A 16,567-nucleotide genomic window follows, 5' to 3' on the forward strand; every position below is an offset into this window, starting at 1 on the left:
AATAAGCCCCTAAGTGGCTAACTATGAGACTTTTTATAATGTGTTCAATACTTGTCTCGGGATTTCATTATTATTTGAATAGGTGACCAGGCATGTTTCCATGCATAACGGTTTCCACTAAACTAAAGGTGCAATGTTCTATCCAATAAATAATATATAACAATAACATCCATCTGTCACTGAAAACGGAAGTCTCATTGTGTGTGTGTGAGATGTGTTCCTTCTACAAACGTGCCACCACAGTAACATCCCTCCCCCGTATCCAGCTCCCCCACTACACACATGCAGAGAGGGGAGGAGGCGTCGCTGCTGTCCCTGCCCGGAGGCCTGGCTGGCTGGGCTGGGCATATAACCCGTTATAATGTGTGCCACAGCTGCGCCTGGCAGCTAAATAAATGCTGCTTATTGTTGTCTGCTTGGAGCGCAGTGAGCTGGTCTCTGTAAGACGAGGCTGCGCAGCGGCCGTGCTGCAGTGTGTGCGGGGGCCCATGTGAGACACCGAGGGCAGGAGCACAGGAAGGGGCCGATAGAGGAGGCGCACATCGGAGAGCACCAGACATGGCACCTCCTGTCCCAGCAGCGCTACTGGTAGAGACCCACCGGATACTCGGCTGCTGCTGGGCCATGATGGTGGGGGCTGCAGCCTGCACCTGCTGATTTCTGGGATTGGTAAATACATGAATCCTCCTTTTATTTCCGTTTCTATCTATTTTTTCCCCACGTTAACTCCGTATTTCTGATTCGTTTTTATTGCAGTTACTGTAGATAACCAGCTAGCTCAGCCTTTTATTGTATAGCATACAGGTTCTGGTCCTGCAGGTGGTGAATCATTTCCTGTGGTTCCTCATTGTCCTTCTAGGGCTTGTCACTGGCCGATCATATTTATATGATGCTGAACTTTTATTTCCTGGCATTGCGTACCTATCATGACAATTAGTATTAGGGTGTTTATTTGTAATAGGTGATTTGAAAAAGTGCTTACTGTGAAGTTAGACCTACTAAAAACCATTCCAACAGCATGGGAACTGCAGATAAAATCATTCTTCTGTATAGGCAGTGATGGAGAATTTGAAATGTAATAATTACCTAAAAGTATAATTTATGAATGGTAATACTGCTGCAGATATTTTGCATATTGACAGCAAAAAAATATGCAGGCTAACGATTAATTTAGTTTTGGGTACAAAAGAGCAGCTCGGTGGTACAGTGGTTAGCTTTACTGCCTCACAGCAGTGGTATCATGGATTTGATTCCAATCAAGGTCCTATTTGTGTGGAGTTTGTTTGTGTTCCTGTCGGGCACTCCATGTTGTTTTTTGTTAGTACAATCTAAACCAGGGGTGGCCAAACAGTCGATCGCGATCGACTGGTCGATCGCGGACATGCGACCAGTCGATCGCGATCCGCCGCCCAGCCACCCGAAGCCGCGCCTCTCCTGCCTGCCACTCTGCCTCCTCAGTCTGGCCTGCGGCAGTGACGGCCGAGTGTATAGCTCAAATCAGGTGCCGGTTCGTTAGCCAATGAGAGCTCGCGGACCGGCGCCTGATTTGAGCCATACACGCTGCCGTCACCGCCGGAGATCAGACTGAAAAACAGGGCGGCAGACAGGAGAAGCGCGCGCTGCGCTCTCCACTCCGGTGAGCTCTACTATGGGGGCATATCTGGCATTGTGGGCACATGGCTCAGTGGGGGCATATCTGGTAATGTGGGGCATATCTGGCACTGTGGGGTCATATGTGGCACTGGGGGCATATCTGGCTCTGCGGGCACATGGCACTGTGGGGGCATATCTGGCACTGTGGGGGCATATCTGGCACTGTGGAGGCATATCTGTAATCTGGCACTGTGGGGGCATATCTGGCACTGTGGGGGCATATCTAGCACTGTGGGCATATGGCACTGTGGGGGCATATCTGTAATCTGGCGCTGTGGGGGCATATCTGGCAGTGTGGGCACATGGCACTGTGGGGGCATATCTGTATCTGGCACTGTGGGGGCATATCTGGCACTGTGGGCACATGGCACTGTGAGGGCATATCTGGCACTGTGGGCACATGGCACTGTGGGGGCATATCTGGCACTGTGGAGGCATATCTGTAATCTGGCACTGTGGGGGCATATCTGGCACTGTGGGCACATGGCACTGTGGGGGCATATCTGTAATCTGGCGCTGTGGGGGCATATCTGGCAGTGTGGGCACATGGCACTGTGGGGGCATATCTGTATCTGGCACTGTGGGGGCATATCTGGCACTGTGGGCACATGGCACTGTGAGGGCATATCTGGCACTGTGGGCACATGGCACTGTGGGGTCATATCTGGCACTGTGGGGTCATATCTGGCACTGTGGAGGCATATCTGTAATCTGGCACTGTGGGGGCATATCTGGCACTGTGGGGGCATATCTAGCACTGTGGGCACATGGCACTGTGGGGGCATATCTGTATCTGGCACTGTGGGGGCATACCTGGCACTGTGGGGGCATGTGTATCTGGCATTGTGGGGGCATATGTGTTTGAGGTTTTTACCTGTGGGGGCCAATGTGTTATTTCGTGTGAGGCAGTCATTACACTCTGTGCAGCAAGGCTACGTCCCTTTTTTTTTGTTATACCACGCCCACTTTTTGTTATACCACGCCCACTTTTTGTTATGCCACACCCCTTTTTTGCACGCGCTATTATTCCTCCTAGGTAGATCACAAAAGCTTTTTAGCTTTCAAAGTAGATCGCCGACTCCAAAAGTCTGGCCGCCTCTGATCTAAACTATTAGTTATAGCATTAACCACTTAACTAACATGGTCAGATCACATGCAATCACGACGCCCCACCCACTGTGTCCCTTAGCTTTTGACGAGAAGATCCGTTCTGCAGATGTGCATAATATTTAAATATTTGAAAACATACTTTCTAAACTATATTAAACAAAACATAAAATAAAAACAACAACTGTATGAATGGTTTTGAAGGGAAAATTTGTCAGTTAAGTGGTTAATACAGAATGTAGTTTCCAGGTTTGGGTGTGCTGGTGCTGCATTGTTGTAACTATACTTGGCAAACATGCTTTGTATTCAGAGCCTTGAAGCGTACACACACATACATAGCTTACACGTTAGCCTGAAAGCTGAGCAGCTGCATCAGTGTCCAATTTGGTGACACACGTGAGCAACCAAATTAGATGGAATTTGAGTGGCTGGATCACTGCTTGCATTTGCTAATATAATGAAATACAGGTCATAAAGTGATCCTGGCGAGGTGGTGGTACTCATTTACCCCGCCACCTGGCTCGCCCCCTCTTCCCTCACTTAAAGCGGAGCCAGTGCTAGTGTTTCCGGCAGCCCACTCAAACTATAAATTAGTGCCCTGCTTCACATACTTTATAAAGGGACATTGATCTCGCAAAGAAGCAGCGTGGTCACACAATTGTACCCCCAATTTGAATTACACCACACAGTAGCACAATCTTATTCACATTACAGCGCATGTAGTGCCCCTGATTCATATTACCCCACATAGTAGTGCCCCTTATTATAATTAAATCATTCAGTAGTGCCCTTTATTCACGTTGCGCTACACAATAGTACCCTTTATACACGTTATGCCACACAGTAATGCCCCTTATATACATTGCCCACAGTAGTGCCCCTTACACATAATTACCACAATAGTGCTGCTTCAACACACAGTGCCCACAGAAGTGCCACTTATAAACAAAATGCCCATAGTAGTAGTGCTGCTTACATACAGAATGCCCATAGTAGTAGTGCCCCTTACACATAATGCTCACAGTAGTAGTGCCCCTTACACATAATGACCACAATAGTATTGCCGCTTACACATAATGCCAACAATAGCAGTGCCCCTTACACATAACAGTAGTGCCGCTTATACACATAATGCCCACAGTAGTGCCCCTTATACCCATCTCTGCCTCTGTCACTCCAGCAGCTCACCGCTTGTGTCCTTCCAGCAGCTCCATGCCCTGTATCCCTCCAGCAGCTTTCCCACCTCTCTGGTCCCTCCAGCCACCTCTCATCTTGTCTTCAAGATGCACAGAGCCTGCTCCTCTTCATGGCTCTTCTTCACTTCAGCAGCGGTGACAGCATGACATCACATACGCCATGCCAGAAAAGGAAGCCACTGGGACCTGAGGAGGAGATGAATGCTGTCCAACAGACACAGCATGGGTGAGTACTAGGAGGGGGGAGCTGTAAATGGAGGAGGTCTATGGAGCCACCAAGACCTAAGGAAGGGGGAGCTGGCTGAAGCTCATCAGTAACACTAGCGCCGCCTGCATCATCGATTGATGTAGGTGATGGGGTGGGCTTTTCTATATTAATTACTGTGCAGGACAATGGAGGAGGTGGAACTAATCCCCCTACCATTACAGGCGATGGTACTCTGTTCCACCTCATTACCACCCCAACTTTAACCATTAATGAAATAACTCCACACATGGTGGTCTTGTGTAGCCACCTGCAGCTCACTGGGATCAAATATTCCAGACCCCACAGTTCCAGAATGATTCACTCCTGTTGGCATTAATAATGATCCAATCACAGAATCGGAACTCTAGATATGATTAAATGAATAGAGACCATTCTAAAAATAATGCACAGAATACTTGAAACTTATATAGGCTGTTGGGCTCTGTAGAAGGAATCTTTAGTGGTACAGAGAAGAGAATGTTGCTTTCGAATTACGCTCTGTAACCGAGAGAAAGGGAGAGTTCTTTGTAAAGTTCAGGAACAGAATATTTTGCACTGGGTAGATGAGGTCACTTGGAAGGGTCTGTTTTATGTCCATTGTTCTGTACAAATATTTCTTTACAGTTTTTAATTTGTATTGAGCAGTTTCAGATGCTGCAAAGGTAGTTACACAAACATAGATCTTAATTTTTGTATAGCACTGTAACGGTTTGGATTATTTCAGCAACATCACTCTGATATTTTTCTGTAATATTTTGTCAGAAGTAAATTTACCTACCAGTATGTTTTTGGAGTATTGAAGGAAACTTTAGTGTCTGGAAGAAATCCACGCAGGCACAGGGAGAATATAATAACAGGACCTCAGTGCTGCGAGGCAGTAATGCTATCCACTAAGCTATCCAGGCTGGCATATGAATTTGGGCCATGAATATTATTGATTTATTTGTTGAATTTCAAAACACAGTGGCTAAGGCTTCTAGTAAAATGACTAGCTTGTAAATGAATCATAAGTGGCTTATTTGCATATTGTGTCTTTTGGGTATAGTTCAAATCAATGCTGGGCTTAATCCCAGGAGTTTGCCTACGTGCTCATCCGTGTTGCTGTTTTACACATTTTCACGAATAACTTTTCTGGTTGATTATACGTCTGCTGGCATCCAGCTTTTGGGTTCATCTTTGTATAATATTAATATATGAGCATCTTCTCTGATTTCCCAAAGTTATTCTGGCTCATACATTGTATAATATTTGTTCTGTCTGCTGAGTTCTTCTCATTATTCCAAAATACTTTATTTTATGGCTTCTTATTAACAGATTAATTGGCATCCGAAGAAAAGCCTGGCTTGCTGGAACTATCATGACTGAGCCTGGCCATGTCCATCCTGCAATATAATATGGATGTGGGAGCGATTGCTGGAAAATGTGGTGCACCTTGTACATGTTCCAGATATGCTTTGTGCTTTTGTCACTGTTAGCTGTCCTGCTGCTGGTTAGTAACATTCACCTGGTAGAGGTAAGAGGGATTATGAAGGTATAGTTGAGGTTATTTTACATTTTGAGCAAATTTGTCTTATTTGATATTATATTCATATAGTTCAGTTTTGTGCCCCAAATTAGAACATTAGGTCTGTAATATATGTGCAAAATAGGTCTTTCAGTTCAGTTAAGGGAAGCTGTATCTAGGTTTATATGATGGGTACATAGGCTACAGTGGGCTAACACCATCTTCAGATGGCGTTAGCTGCAGTGGCCAAGCTGGGGATTGCTTGGCATTCCAGAGCTAGGTAAATCTATCAGCATTGCATTCCCCATAGAAACCTATGGGGACTTCAGCTGCAGTCGGGAATGGAGAGACCACAGCATGTATAATAGATATCTGCTGAGGTCAGTCTGTGATACATTTGTGTGATACTTAATATTTGCAGTTGCACCCCGAAAACAAGTGTTTTCAGGGAATAATCCGCAAATATTATATGATAAATGGGCCTCGAACTCTACTATTCGGAACTATCCATTGTAGTGCTTGAAAGAAGCAGTGCAATGAATTTGATTTTTGCAGTCAATTAAAATTTGGGCCCACAGCTATAATGCTGTACATTTACTTATAATATCAACTTCATACCATGTTAAAAGATGAGATATGAACTGTGGGTGAATGGTTTAGAATAGATCCTTATTATATATACTTCTCTATTCTTGGTAGTATGAAGACGTTTATTGTCTCATCACTATACTGAACGCCTTTCAAAATCATTTTTTTTTTTTTTTTTGGCAGCATATCAATCACAGGAGGGGTCTGGAGCCAGAATGGACCAACATGTATGGTGATACAACTCGTCTTCTGTCGCCAGTGAGCCGAAAACACTTTTGTGATTATCAACACCAAACCCTGTCCCAGTCTGAGCAAGAAGAGCAAAAATCCTTACTTAAAGCTCTGGAATGGCCCGCTCCACCTCATGGCAAAGTCATTTTCCTCAGGAGCACGGATGCTGCACATAGCCACTTTGTGATCTTACAGTCTCAGTCACGGTTTAAGGTGGGCGATGCAATGGAAGTGCTAGTCAGAATGCGTGATTTTGAAGGTAATCCAAAGCAATATGGAGGAGACTACTTGCAAGCAAGGATTCACACTCCTTTACTTAAAGCTGGCGCAGTAGGAAAGGTGTTGGACCATAAGAATGGATTCTATAGTGTGTTCTTCACTTTGCTTTGGCCAGGAAGCGTGACCGTCTCATTGACTTTGGTACACCCAAGTGAAGCGATCCAAGTCCTTCAACATTTACGTGAACAGAAATCAGACAGAGTCTACTTTAAGAGTTTGTTCCGATCTGGTAACACGTCGGAAACCAAAATGTGTAATGTTTGTCTGCCTGCAAAAGCACCTGTATGTAACTTCACAGACCTGAAGACTGGCGAACCTTGGTTTTGCTACAAGCCTGACAAGTTACATTGCACAAATCGAGTCAATCATGCTAAAGGAGGCTACTTGAAAAATCTTTTGACCTTCCATGAAAACATGTTCTTTCAAAGGTATTCTGAACTAAGGTTGTGATATACATTCCACTGAAACTCTAAAACGATAAGCACAAAGGGGGTCATTGTTACCCGATCGCACGCTGCAGTTTATCGCAGTGGTGCGTTCGGGTCAGAACTGCGCATGCGCCGCGCCGGCGCATGCCAGACGGCCTAAGGCCGTCGGGCCGCTACGATCGCCTCTGCCTGATTGACAGGCAGAGGCGGTCGCTGGGGCGAAGGGGGGGGGGGGCTGTTATGTGGGAGGTGGGGCCACATGACAACACACATAACAGGCCCCACAGACATGTTGGCCCACCAGGAATCTTCATGGTGAGCCCTATGGCAAATCTTCCCCTGCTGGAAAGAGTCGAAATAGTAATGTAAGCAGTTAGGGGGATATCCAATTAGCCCCGGCAATTTACCAAGGCTATTTGTCTCACCGGGGGCTATTCTATTAGCCCTGATAAGCCGTCACGAGCGCAGCCACTGCGGGCCGGGGAGCGATGAGTAGCTCCCGGACAGCACGCTAAAGCTGCGCTGGTCGGGAGCTGCTCTTGAAATGCAAAGGCATCGCCGCTGTGTGATGCCTTTGCACTTCTGCTGGGGGAACCTGCACTGACTTGCGGGGCGGGATAGCCCTGTAGCCCTGTGCTGAGCATCCCCCCGCATGTCAGTGTGAATGATCGTAGCTGTACTAAATTTATCATCTCGGAATGACCCCCAAAGTTTTATAGTTTTACAGCAAAATAATTCTAGTGTACGCTCACACTATCATCTTAGACCAAGGTCTTCAATATATATATATATATATATTAATCATAGCATTTAGCTGTCAGACCCAATCCATAAGATTGCAAATCAGTTTCAAGGTAATATACTGTTATATAACCAAATTAATTACGTCCAAAAAAATACTGTAAAATCACAAAAATTTGAATGTGATCATATTAAAATAATCAGTAGACTTTATTAATTACTTTTTGAAATAGGCACAATGACAATAAAAATTAAAACTCGCACTAATAATAGGTTTGGTAAAATGTGATATAAAAGAATTCTTAGTCAGTACCAGCACATAAGGCAAACCCTGGAGAGACAAACCAATAACATGAAATCAACCCTTTTTGTTATTCATAACTATGAATGGGGGTAAATATGGCAATCTGAGATGATTGGACAACTGTTGCATCCACAGAGGTCCCGTGTGGTAGCTGCAAGTTCAAGACTTGCATTTACAACATCGGACATCTTATATTTTGCAGCAGTAGTTGGCAGCAACCTATTGTGTGACTTTTAGTGTGATTTCTAATTAGGTTGCTACATTCTTATAGTTTGTAGCAACCTATTGTGTGGCTTAAGGGGCTATTCAAATGTTTGTTCTTAAGCAATAATTAAAGGGAGCCCATTGTTGCTATTCAATTGTTCTGGGAGCCATTTAATCATCGCAATTTACACACCCAGTTAGACAGGTTTTAGCCTCGTAAAGCAGCAAAATCTAAACAAATGGATGGGGAAAAGTCCTGTTTGGTTGCCCAAACAGCAGACCTTTCAAACATTTCAGCTCGCAGCCTCCGGAGGTTCGAGCTGAAATGTGACTTCTGCGGCAAATGAGCCTGATTCAGGTTAGCTCGCAATAAGCGATCCAGCCGCAAAAATTACAAAAAGGATACGGGCGCATGTGCAGCGTCCGTATGTGCATGCACCCGCATTTTCTGCAGATGCCCGCAGAAAATGCGAACGCCTCTGACTGTCAATAAGGCAGAGTCGTTTGTGGGGCGAGGGTCGTCAACGCTCCGTTTCCTAGATGGAGCGTTGCGGGGGCGGAGGTGGGCAAACAGGGGTGGAGTCATCAAAACATGGAACGTGGCGTGATCGCTACGGCTGCGTGACGTCACACGCAGCCGCCACAATCAGAAAGATGGCCGCAGGCCTCCTGCTGGTGCAGCTAAACTGCGCCGGCAGGAGGCAACCCTGATTTCTGCGATCAAGCAGAAATTGCGGTGTGATCACAATTTCTGCTTGATCAAGTGGGAAGCGACAGTCATGCTGGGGGGCCTTGCCCTGCGATGGGCGGCCCCCAGCATACGATCACAAGGATTGCATATTTTGCTACGTAGCAGAATTTGCAATCCTTTCTGAGTTGGGCAAAATGGGCGTCTGATCGGAGCATCAGTTGATTAACTCTGATAGATGCCCATTAGTTAAAACAATCTCTCCAACAATTGAATAGTCCCTTAGTGTGATTTTCTAATTTTTTATATTTTCATTGATCCAGAAAGTTAATAGTTAATAAATTCTATTTATTTTTACCTTATGCTAGGCTTTCTGTTTAGTGCAACATACAGTGTTTGTTAAAGTAATTAATTTGGAACAGTATATTACCTAATAATTGATGTGTGATGTTACGGATTGGGTCTGTGATAGCTAAATGCTGTCATTTTAATGGTCATGGTCTGTGACTTATCAGCTCCACTCATCCTGGTCTAGGCAAACAGCTGCACTATCTATTCTATTGTCCAACCATTTATCTACATTAGTATGAGAGGTAAAGTGTGATCTGTCATCAGCAGAAAGGCATACAGCCATAATAGTGAAGCGGGAGACATGATGGCGGATTACAGTACCCCAGTGATAGTTACTTTGCTGCATATACTAGCTTTGGTCTCATCACCCCCATTCTGGAGCACCCCCTCTTTTACCCTAACTGTATACAGGTTGAGTATCCCATATCCAAATATTCCGAAATCCGGAATATTCCGAAATACAGACTTTTTGAGTGAGACTGAGATAGTGACACCTTTGTTTTCTGATGGCTCAATGTACACAAACTTTGTTTAATACACAAAGTTATTAAAAATATTGTATTAAATGACCTTCAGGCTGTGTGTATAAGGTGTATATGAAACATAAATTAATTGTGTGAATGTACACACACTTTGTGTAATGCACAAAGTTACAAAAAAATATTGGCTAAAATTACCTTCCTGCTGTGTGTATAAGGTGTATATGTAACATAAATGCATTATGTGCTTAGACTTGGGTCCTATCACCATGATATCTCATTATGGTATGCAATTATTCCAAAATACGGAAAAATCCGATATCCAAAATACTTCTGGTCCCAAGCATTTTGGATAAGGGATACTCAACCTGTACTCACTAATAGCATTGACTCTCTAGTCCACTATTTTTACCTCTACATTAGCACAGACTTCCAAACCTTTCTTTAAGTGTGTAGACTTGACATGTAGTTATGTGTTCCTGTGGATGGGGTAAATTATTGTTAACCAGAGAACTTAGATTACACCATTTTCTAATTGTAGTCATAAGTCAGCCGGCCACGTTGTTTAATTGCATTTTAAGGTCTTTTGTCACAGCTCTCATCTAAAATAAAATAAAATAAAAAAGAAATCTTACATTTTTAAGTTTTTTTTTTTTTTTTTTCTTTTCTTTCTTTCTTCCTTTAAGTGGTGTGAACATCAAAGTACCAATCTTGGCAAGTGGCCCTGATACAGTGACTGTGCACCCTTGGAAAGTTAAAGGTACATTAACCCATTTACATTAATTTCTTTTCAGAATAAATCAGTGGTTCTCAAATTCAGGGCCTAATTCATGTTTGCACAGCCACAAGGAACTGGTTGTGCAATCTCGTGTAATAAAATGCAATGCAGCAGGAGGCGTCCATAGGAGATAGAGGACTCCTGTTAGCATTTGCGATGCCCGAATGCTGTGTCTGAGGACGCACCCTCGGTTCACAGTCGTGACCATCCGTCGGATCCAGACACCGGAGTCCAGGAAGTTTGTGTCCGAAGCAGACCCTCAACCTATCACGCCTCCAAAACTGGGGAGACACAGTGCTGGGTGTCGCCTCCAAATGCAGCAGCATGGCTGACGGGGCTGGGATCGATATCACAAGACCCATTCTGCACATGCGCAGAATGAGTCTCGTGCCTGTACAGGCCCCCCATCATCGGATTTGTATGTAAACCATCGGGTTACATACAAATCTGAATTGGGCCCTCTGCAATGCCTGGAAGGCTTCCCCTAGAAAGTCTGTTCTGGATCCCTATTGCTGGCAATGGGGACCATATTGCTGTCACCATCTATAGATAGTGTAAGCAGTACAGTGACAAACATTACTGCTGTAGATACTGTAAGGAGGACATAACCCTTTCTCTATCGTCCTAAGTGGATGCTGGGGTTCCTGAAAGGACCATGGGGAATAGCGGCTCCGCAGGAGACAGGGCACAAAAAAGTAAAGCTTTTACCAGATCAGGTGGTGTGCACTGGCTCCTCCCCCTATGACCCTCCTCCAGACTCCAGTTAGATTTTGTGCCCGAACGAGAAGGGTGCAATCTAGGTGGCTCTCCTAAAGAGCTGCTTAGAGAAAGTTTAGCTTAGGTTTTTTACTTTACAGTGAGTCCTGCTGGCAACAGGATCACTGCAACGAGGGACTTAGGGGAGAAGTAGTGAACTCACCTGCGTGCAGAGTGGATTTGCTGCTTGGCTACTGGACACTAGCTCCAGAGGGACGATCACAGGTACAGCCTGGATGGTCACCGGAGCCGCGCCGCCGGCCCCCTTGCAGACGCTGAAGAGAGAAGAGGTCCAAAATCGGCGGCTGAAGACTCCTGAGTCTTCATAAAGGTAGCGCACAGCACTGCAGCTGTGCGCCATTTTCCTCTCAGCACACTTCACACAACAGTCACTGAGGGTGCAGAGCGCTGGGGGGGGCGCTCTGAGAGGCAAATAAAAACCTTATTAGAGGCAAAAAATACCTCACATATAGCCCACAGAGGCTATATGGAGATATTTAACCCCTGCCTAACTTCAAAAATAGCGGGAGACGAGCCCGCCGTAAAAGGGGCGGGGCCTATCTCCTCAGCACACAGCGCCATTTTCTCTCACAGAAAAGCTGGAGAGAAGGCTCCCAGGCTCTCCCCTGCACTGCACTACAGAAACAGGGTTAAAACAGAGAGGGGGGGCACTGATTTTGGCGATATTGTATATATATAAAAGATGCTATAAGGGAGAAACACTTATATAAGGTTGTCCCTATATAATTATAGCGTTTTTGGTGTGTGCTGGCAGACTCTCCCTCTGTCTCCCCAAAGGGCTAGTGGGTCCTGTCCTCTGTCAGAGCATTCCCGGTGTGTGTGCTGTGTGTCGGTACGTGTGTGTCGACATGTATGAGGACGATGTTGGTGAGGAGGCGGAGAAATTGCCTGTAATGGTGATGTCACTCTCTAGGGAGTCGACACCGGAATGGATGGCTTATTTAGAGAATTACGTGAGAATGTCAACACGCTGCAAGGTCGGTTGACGACATGAGACGGCCGACAATCTATTAGGACCGGTCCAGGCGTCTCAGAAACACCGTCAGGGGTTTTAAAAACGCCCATTTACCTCAGTCGGTCGACACAGACACAGACACGGACACTGAATACAGTGTCGACGGTGAATAAACAAACGTATTTCTCATTAGGGCCACACGTTAAGGGCAATGAAGGAGGTGTTACGTGTTTCTGATACTACAAGTACCACAAGAAAGGGTATTATGTGGGAGTGGAAAAAACTACCTGTAGTTTTTCCTGAATCAGATAAAATAAAATGAAGTGTGTGATGATGCGTAGGGTTACCCCGATAGCAAATATTGGCGTTATACCCTTTCCCGCCAGAAATTAGGGTACGTTGGGAAACACCCCTTAGGGTGATAAGGCGCTCACACGCTTATCAAGTGGCGTTACCGTCTCCAGATACGGCCGCCCTCAAGGAGCCAGCTGATAGGAAGCTGGAAAAATATCCTAAAAAGTATATACACACATACGGTGGTTATACTGCGACCAGCGATCGCCATCAGCCTGGAGATGCAGTGCTGGGTTGGCTTGGTCGGATTCCCTGACTGAAAATATTTTATTCATGTAGAGCATTTAATAGGATGCATTCTATATATATGTATGTGAGATGCACAGAGGGATATTTGCTCTCTGGCATCAAGATAAGTGCGTTGTCCATATCTCCCAGAAGATGTCAGGGACACGACAGTGGTCAGGTGATACAGATCCCATACGGCAGATGGAAGTATTGCTGTATAAAGGGAAGGAGTTATTTGGGGGTCGGTCCATCGGACCTGGGGACCACAGCAACAGCTGGGAAATCCAACCTTTTTTACCCCAAGTTACATCTCAGCTAAAAAAGACACCGTCTTTTCAGCCTCAATCTTTCCTTTCCCATGAGGGCATGCAGGCAAAAGGCCAGTCATATCTGCCCAGACATAGAGGTAAGGGAAGTAGACTGCAGCAGGCAGCCCTTTCCCAGGAAAAGAAGCCCTCCACCGCGTCTGCCAAGTCCTCAGCATGACGCTGGGGCCGTGCAAGCGGACTCAAGGTGGGGGGGTAGTCTCAAGAGTCTCAGGGCGCAGTGGGATCACTCGCAAGTTGACCCCTAGATCGTACGAGTATTATCCCAGGGGTAAAGATTGGAGAGTCGAGACATCTTCTCCTCGCAGGTTCCTGAAGTCTGCTTTACCAACGGCTCCCTCCGACAGGGAGGCAGCATTGGAAACAATTCACAAGCTGTATATCCAGCAGGTGATAATCAAAGTACCCCTCCTACGACAAGGAAAAGGGTATTATTTTTCCACACTATATTGTGGTACTGAAGCCAGACGGCTTGGTGACACATAGTCTAAATCTAAAATGTTTTGAACACTTACATAAAAGGTTCAAATCGAGATAAAGTCACTCAGAGCAGTGATAGCGAACCGGAAAAAAGGGGACTATATGGTGTCCCTGGACATCAAGGATTACCTCCATGTCCAAATTTTGTCCTTCTCATCAAGGGTACCTCTGGTTCGTGGTACAGAACTGTCAATATCAGTTTCAGACGATGCCGTTTGAATTATCCACGGCACCCCGGGCCTTTTTACCAAGGTAATGGCCGAAAAGATGTTTCTTCAAAGAAAAAAGGCATCTAAATTATCCCTTACTTGCACGACCTAAAAAGGGCAAGTTCCAGAGAACAGTTGGAGGTCGGAAGAGCACTATCTAAAGTAGTTCTTCGACGGCACGACTGGATTCTAAATATTCCAAGAATCGCAGCTGTTTTCCGACGATACGTCTGCTGTTCCTAGGGATGATTCTGGACACGGTTCAGAAAAAGGTTTTTCTTCCCGAGGAAAAAGCCAAGGAGTTATCCGACCTGTCAGGAACCTCCTAAAACCAGGAAAGGTGTCTGTACATCAATGCACAAGAGTCCTGGGAAAAATGGTGGCTTTTTACGAAGCAATTCCATTCGGCAGATTCCATGCAAGAATTTTCCAAAGGGATCTGTTGGACAAATGGTCAGGGTCGCATCCTCAGATGCACCTGCGAATAACCCTGTCGCCAAGGACAAGGGTATATCTTCTGTGGTGGTTGCAAAAGGCTCATCTATTGGAGGGCCGCAGATTCGGCATACAGGATTTGATCCTGGTGACCACGGACGCCAGCCTGAGAGGTTGGGGAGCAGTCACACAAGGAAGAAACTTCCAGGGGGTATGGACGAACCTGGAAAAGTCTCTTCACATAAACATTCTGGTACTAAGAGCAATCTAAAATGCTCTAAGCCAGGCGGAACCACTCCTGCAAGGAAAACCGGTGTTGATTCAGTCGGACAACATCACGGCGGTCGCCCATGTAAACAGACAGGGCGGCACAAGAAGCAGGAGTGCAATGGCAGAAGCTGCCAAGATTCTTCGCTGGGCGGAGAATCACGTAATAGCACTGTCAGCAGTGTTCTTCCCGGGCGTGGACAACTGGGAAGCAGACTTCCTCAGCAGACACGATATTCACCCGGGAGAGGGGGGTCTTCATCCAGAAGTCTTCCACATGCTAATAAACTGTTGGGAAAGACCAATGGTAGACATGATGGCGTCTCGCCTCAACAAGAAACTGGGCAAGTATTGCGCCAGGTCAAGAGATCCACAGGCAATAGCTGTGGACGCACTGGTAACACCTTGGGTGTACAAATCAGTATATGTGTTTCCTCCTCTGCCTCTCATACCAAAGGTATTGAAGATTATACGGTGAGGAGGAGTAAGAACAATACTAGTGGCTCCGGATTGGCCAAGAAGGACTTGGTACCCGGAACTTCAAGAGTTGGTCACGGACGACCCGTGCCCTCTACTTCTGAGAAGGGACCTGCTACAACAGGGTCCCTGTCTCTTTCAAGACTTACCGCGGCTGCGTTTGACGGCATGGCGGTTGAACGCCAGATCCTAAAAGGGAAAGGCATTCCAGAAGAAGTCATTCCTACCTTGATTAAGGCAAGGAAGGAAGTCACCGCGAAACATTATCACCGCATTTGGCGAAAATATGTCGCGTGGTGCGAGGATCGGAGTGTTCCGACGGAGGAATTTCAACTGGGTCGTTTCCTACATTTCCTACAATCAGGATTGTCTATGGGTCTCAAATTGAGATCTATTAAGGTTCAAATTTCGGCCCTGTCAATATTCTTCCAAAAAGAATTGGCCTCAGTTCCTGAGGTACAGACTTTTGTTAAAGGAGTACTGCATATACAGCCTCCTGTGGTGCCTCCGGTGGCACCGTGGGATCTAAATGTAGTTTTAGATTTCCTCAAATCCCATTGGTTTGAACCATTGAAAAAGGTGGGTTTTAAATATCTCACATGGAAAGTGACTATGTTACTGGCCCTGGCTTCCGCCAGGAGAGTATCTGAATTGGCGGCTTTATCTTATAAAAGCCCTTATCTAATCTTCCATTCGGATAGGGCAGAACTGAGGACTCGTCCGCATTTTCTCCCTAAGGTGGTATCAGCGTTTCACCTGAACCAACCTATTGTGGTGCCTGCGGCCACTGGCGACTTGGAGGACTCCAAGTTGTTGGACGTTGTCAGAGCCTTAAAAATATACATTTCAAGGACGGCTGAAGTCAGAAAATCTGACTCGCTGTTGATACTATATGCACCCAACAAGTTGGGTGCCCCTGCTTCTAAGCAGACGATTGCTCGTTGGATTTGTAACACAATTCAACTTGCTCATTCTGTGGCAGGCCTGCCACAGCCTAAATCTGTTAAGGCCCATTCCACAAGGAAGGTGGGCTCATCTTGGGCGGCTGCCCGAGGGGTCTCGGCATTACAATTCTGTCGAGCAGCTACGTGGTCGGGGGAAAACACGTTTGTAAAATTCTACAAATTTGATACCCTGGCAAAAGAGGACTTGGAATTCTCTCATTCGGTGCTGCAGAGTCATCCGCACTCTCCCGCCCGTTTGGGAGCTTTGGTATAATCCCCATGGTCCTTTCAGGAACCCCAGCATCCACTTAGGACGATAGAGAAAATAAGAATTTAC

General features: G+C 45.8%; 1 protein-coding gene across 5 annotated transcripts in view; it reads left to right on the forward strand.

Annotated features, from left to right (window-relative positions):
* The first annotated feature begins 242 nt into the window (after nt 1–242).
* The window catches only part of NXPE3 (neurexophilin and PC-esterase domain family member 3), a 44,078-nt gene continuing 27,753 nt past the window's right edge, over nt 243–16,567 (forward strand). The window contains exons 1-4 of one of the 5 annotated variants that reach the window (XM_063953604.1): nt 243–669; nt 5,518–5,734; nt 6,479–7,233; nt 10,687–10,760. In XM_063953604.1, the coding sequence (XP_063809674.1) occupies nt 5,624–5,734; nt 6,479–7,233; nt 10,687–10,760 (940 nt within the window). In that variant the 5' untranslated portion in view covers nt 243–669; nt 5,518–5,623. The remainder of the gene's footprint in view (nt 670–5,517; nt 5,735–6,478; nt 7,234–10,686; nt 10,761–16,567) is intronic. The other 4 variants (XM_063953600.1, XM_063953601.1, XM_063953602.1 and 1 more) reach the window with 4 other exon arrangements.

The sequence above is a fragment of the Pseudophryne corroboree genome, chromosome 2, assembly GCF_028390025.1.
Source record: "Pseudophryne corroboree isolate aPseCor3 chromosome 2, aPseCor3.hap2, whole genome shotgun sequence".
NCBI lineage: Eukaryota > Metazoa > Chordata > Amphibia > Anura > Myobatrachidae > Pseudophryne > Pseudophryne corroboree.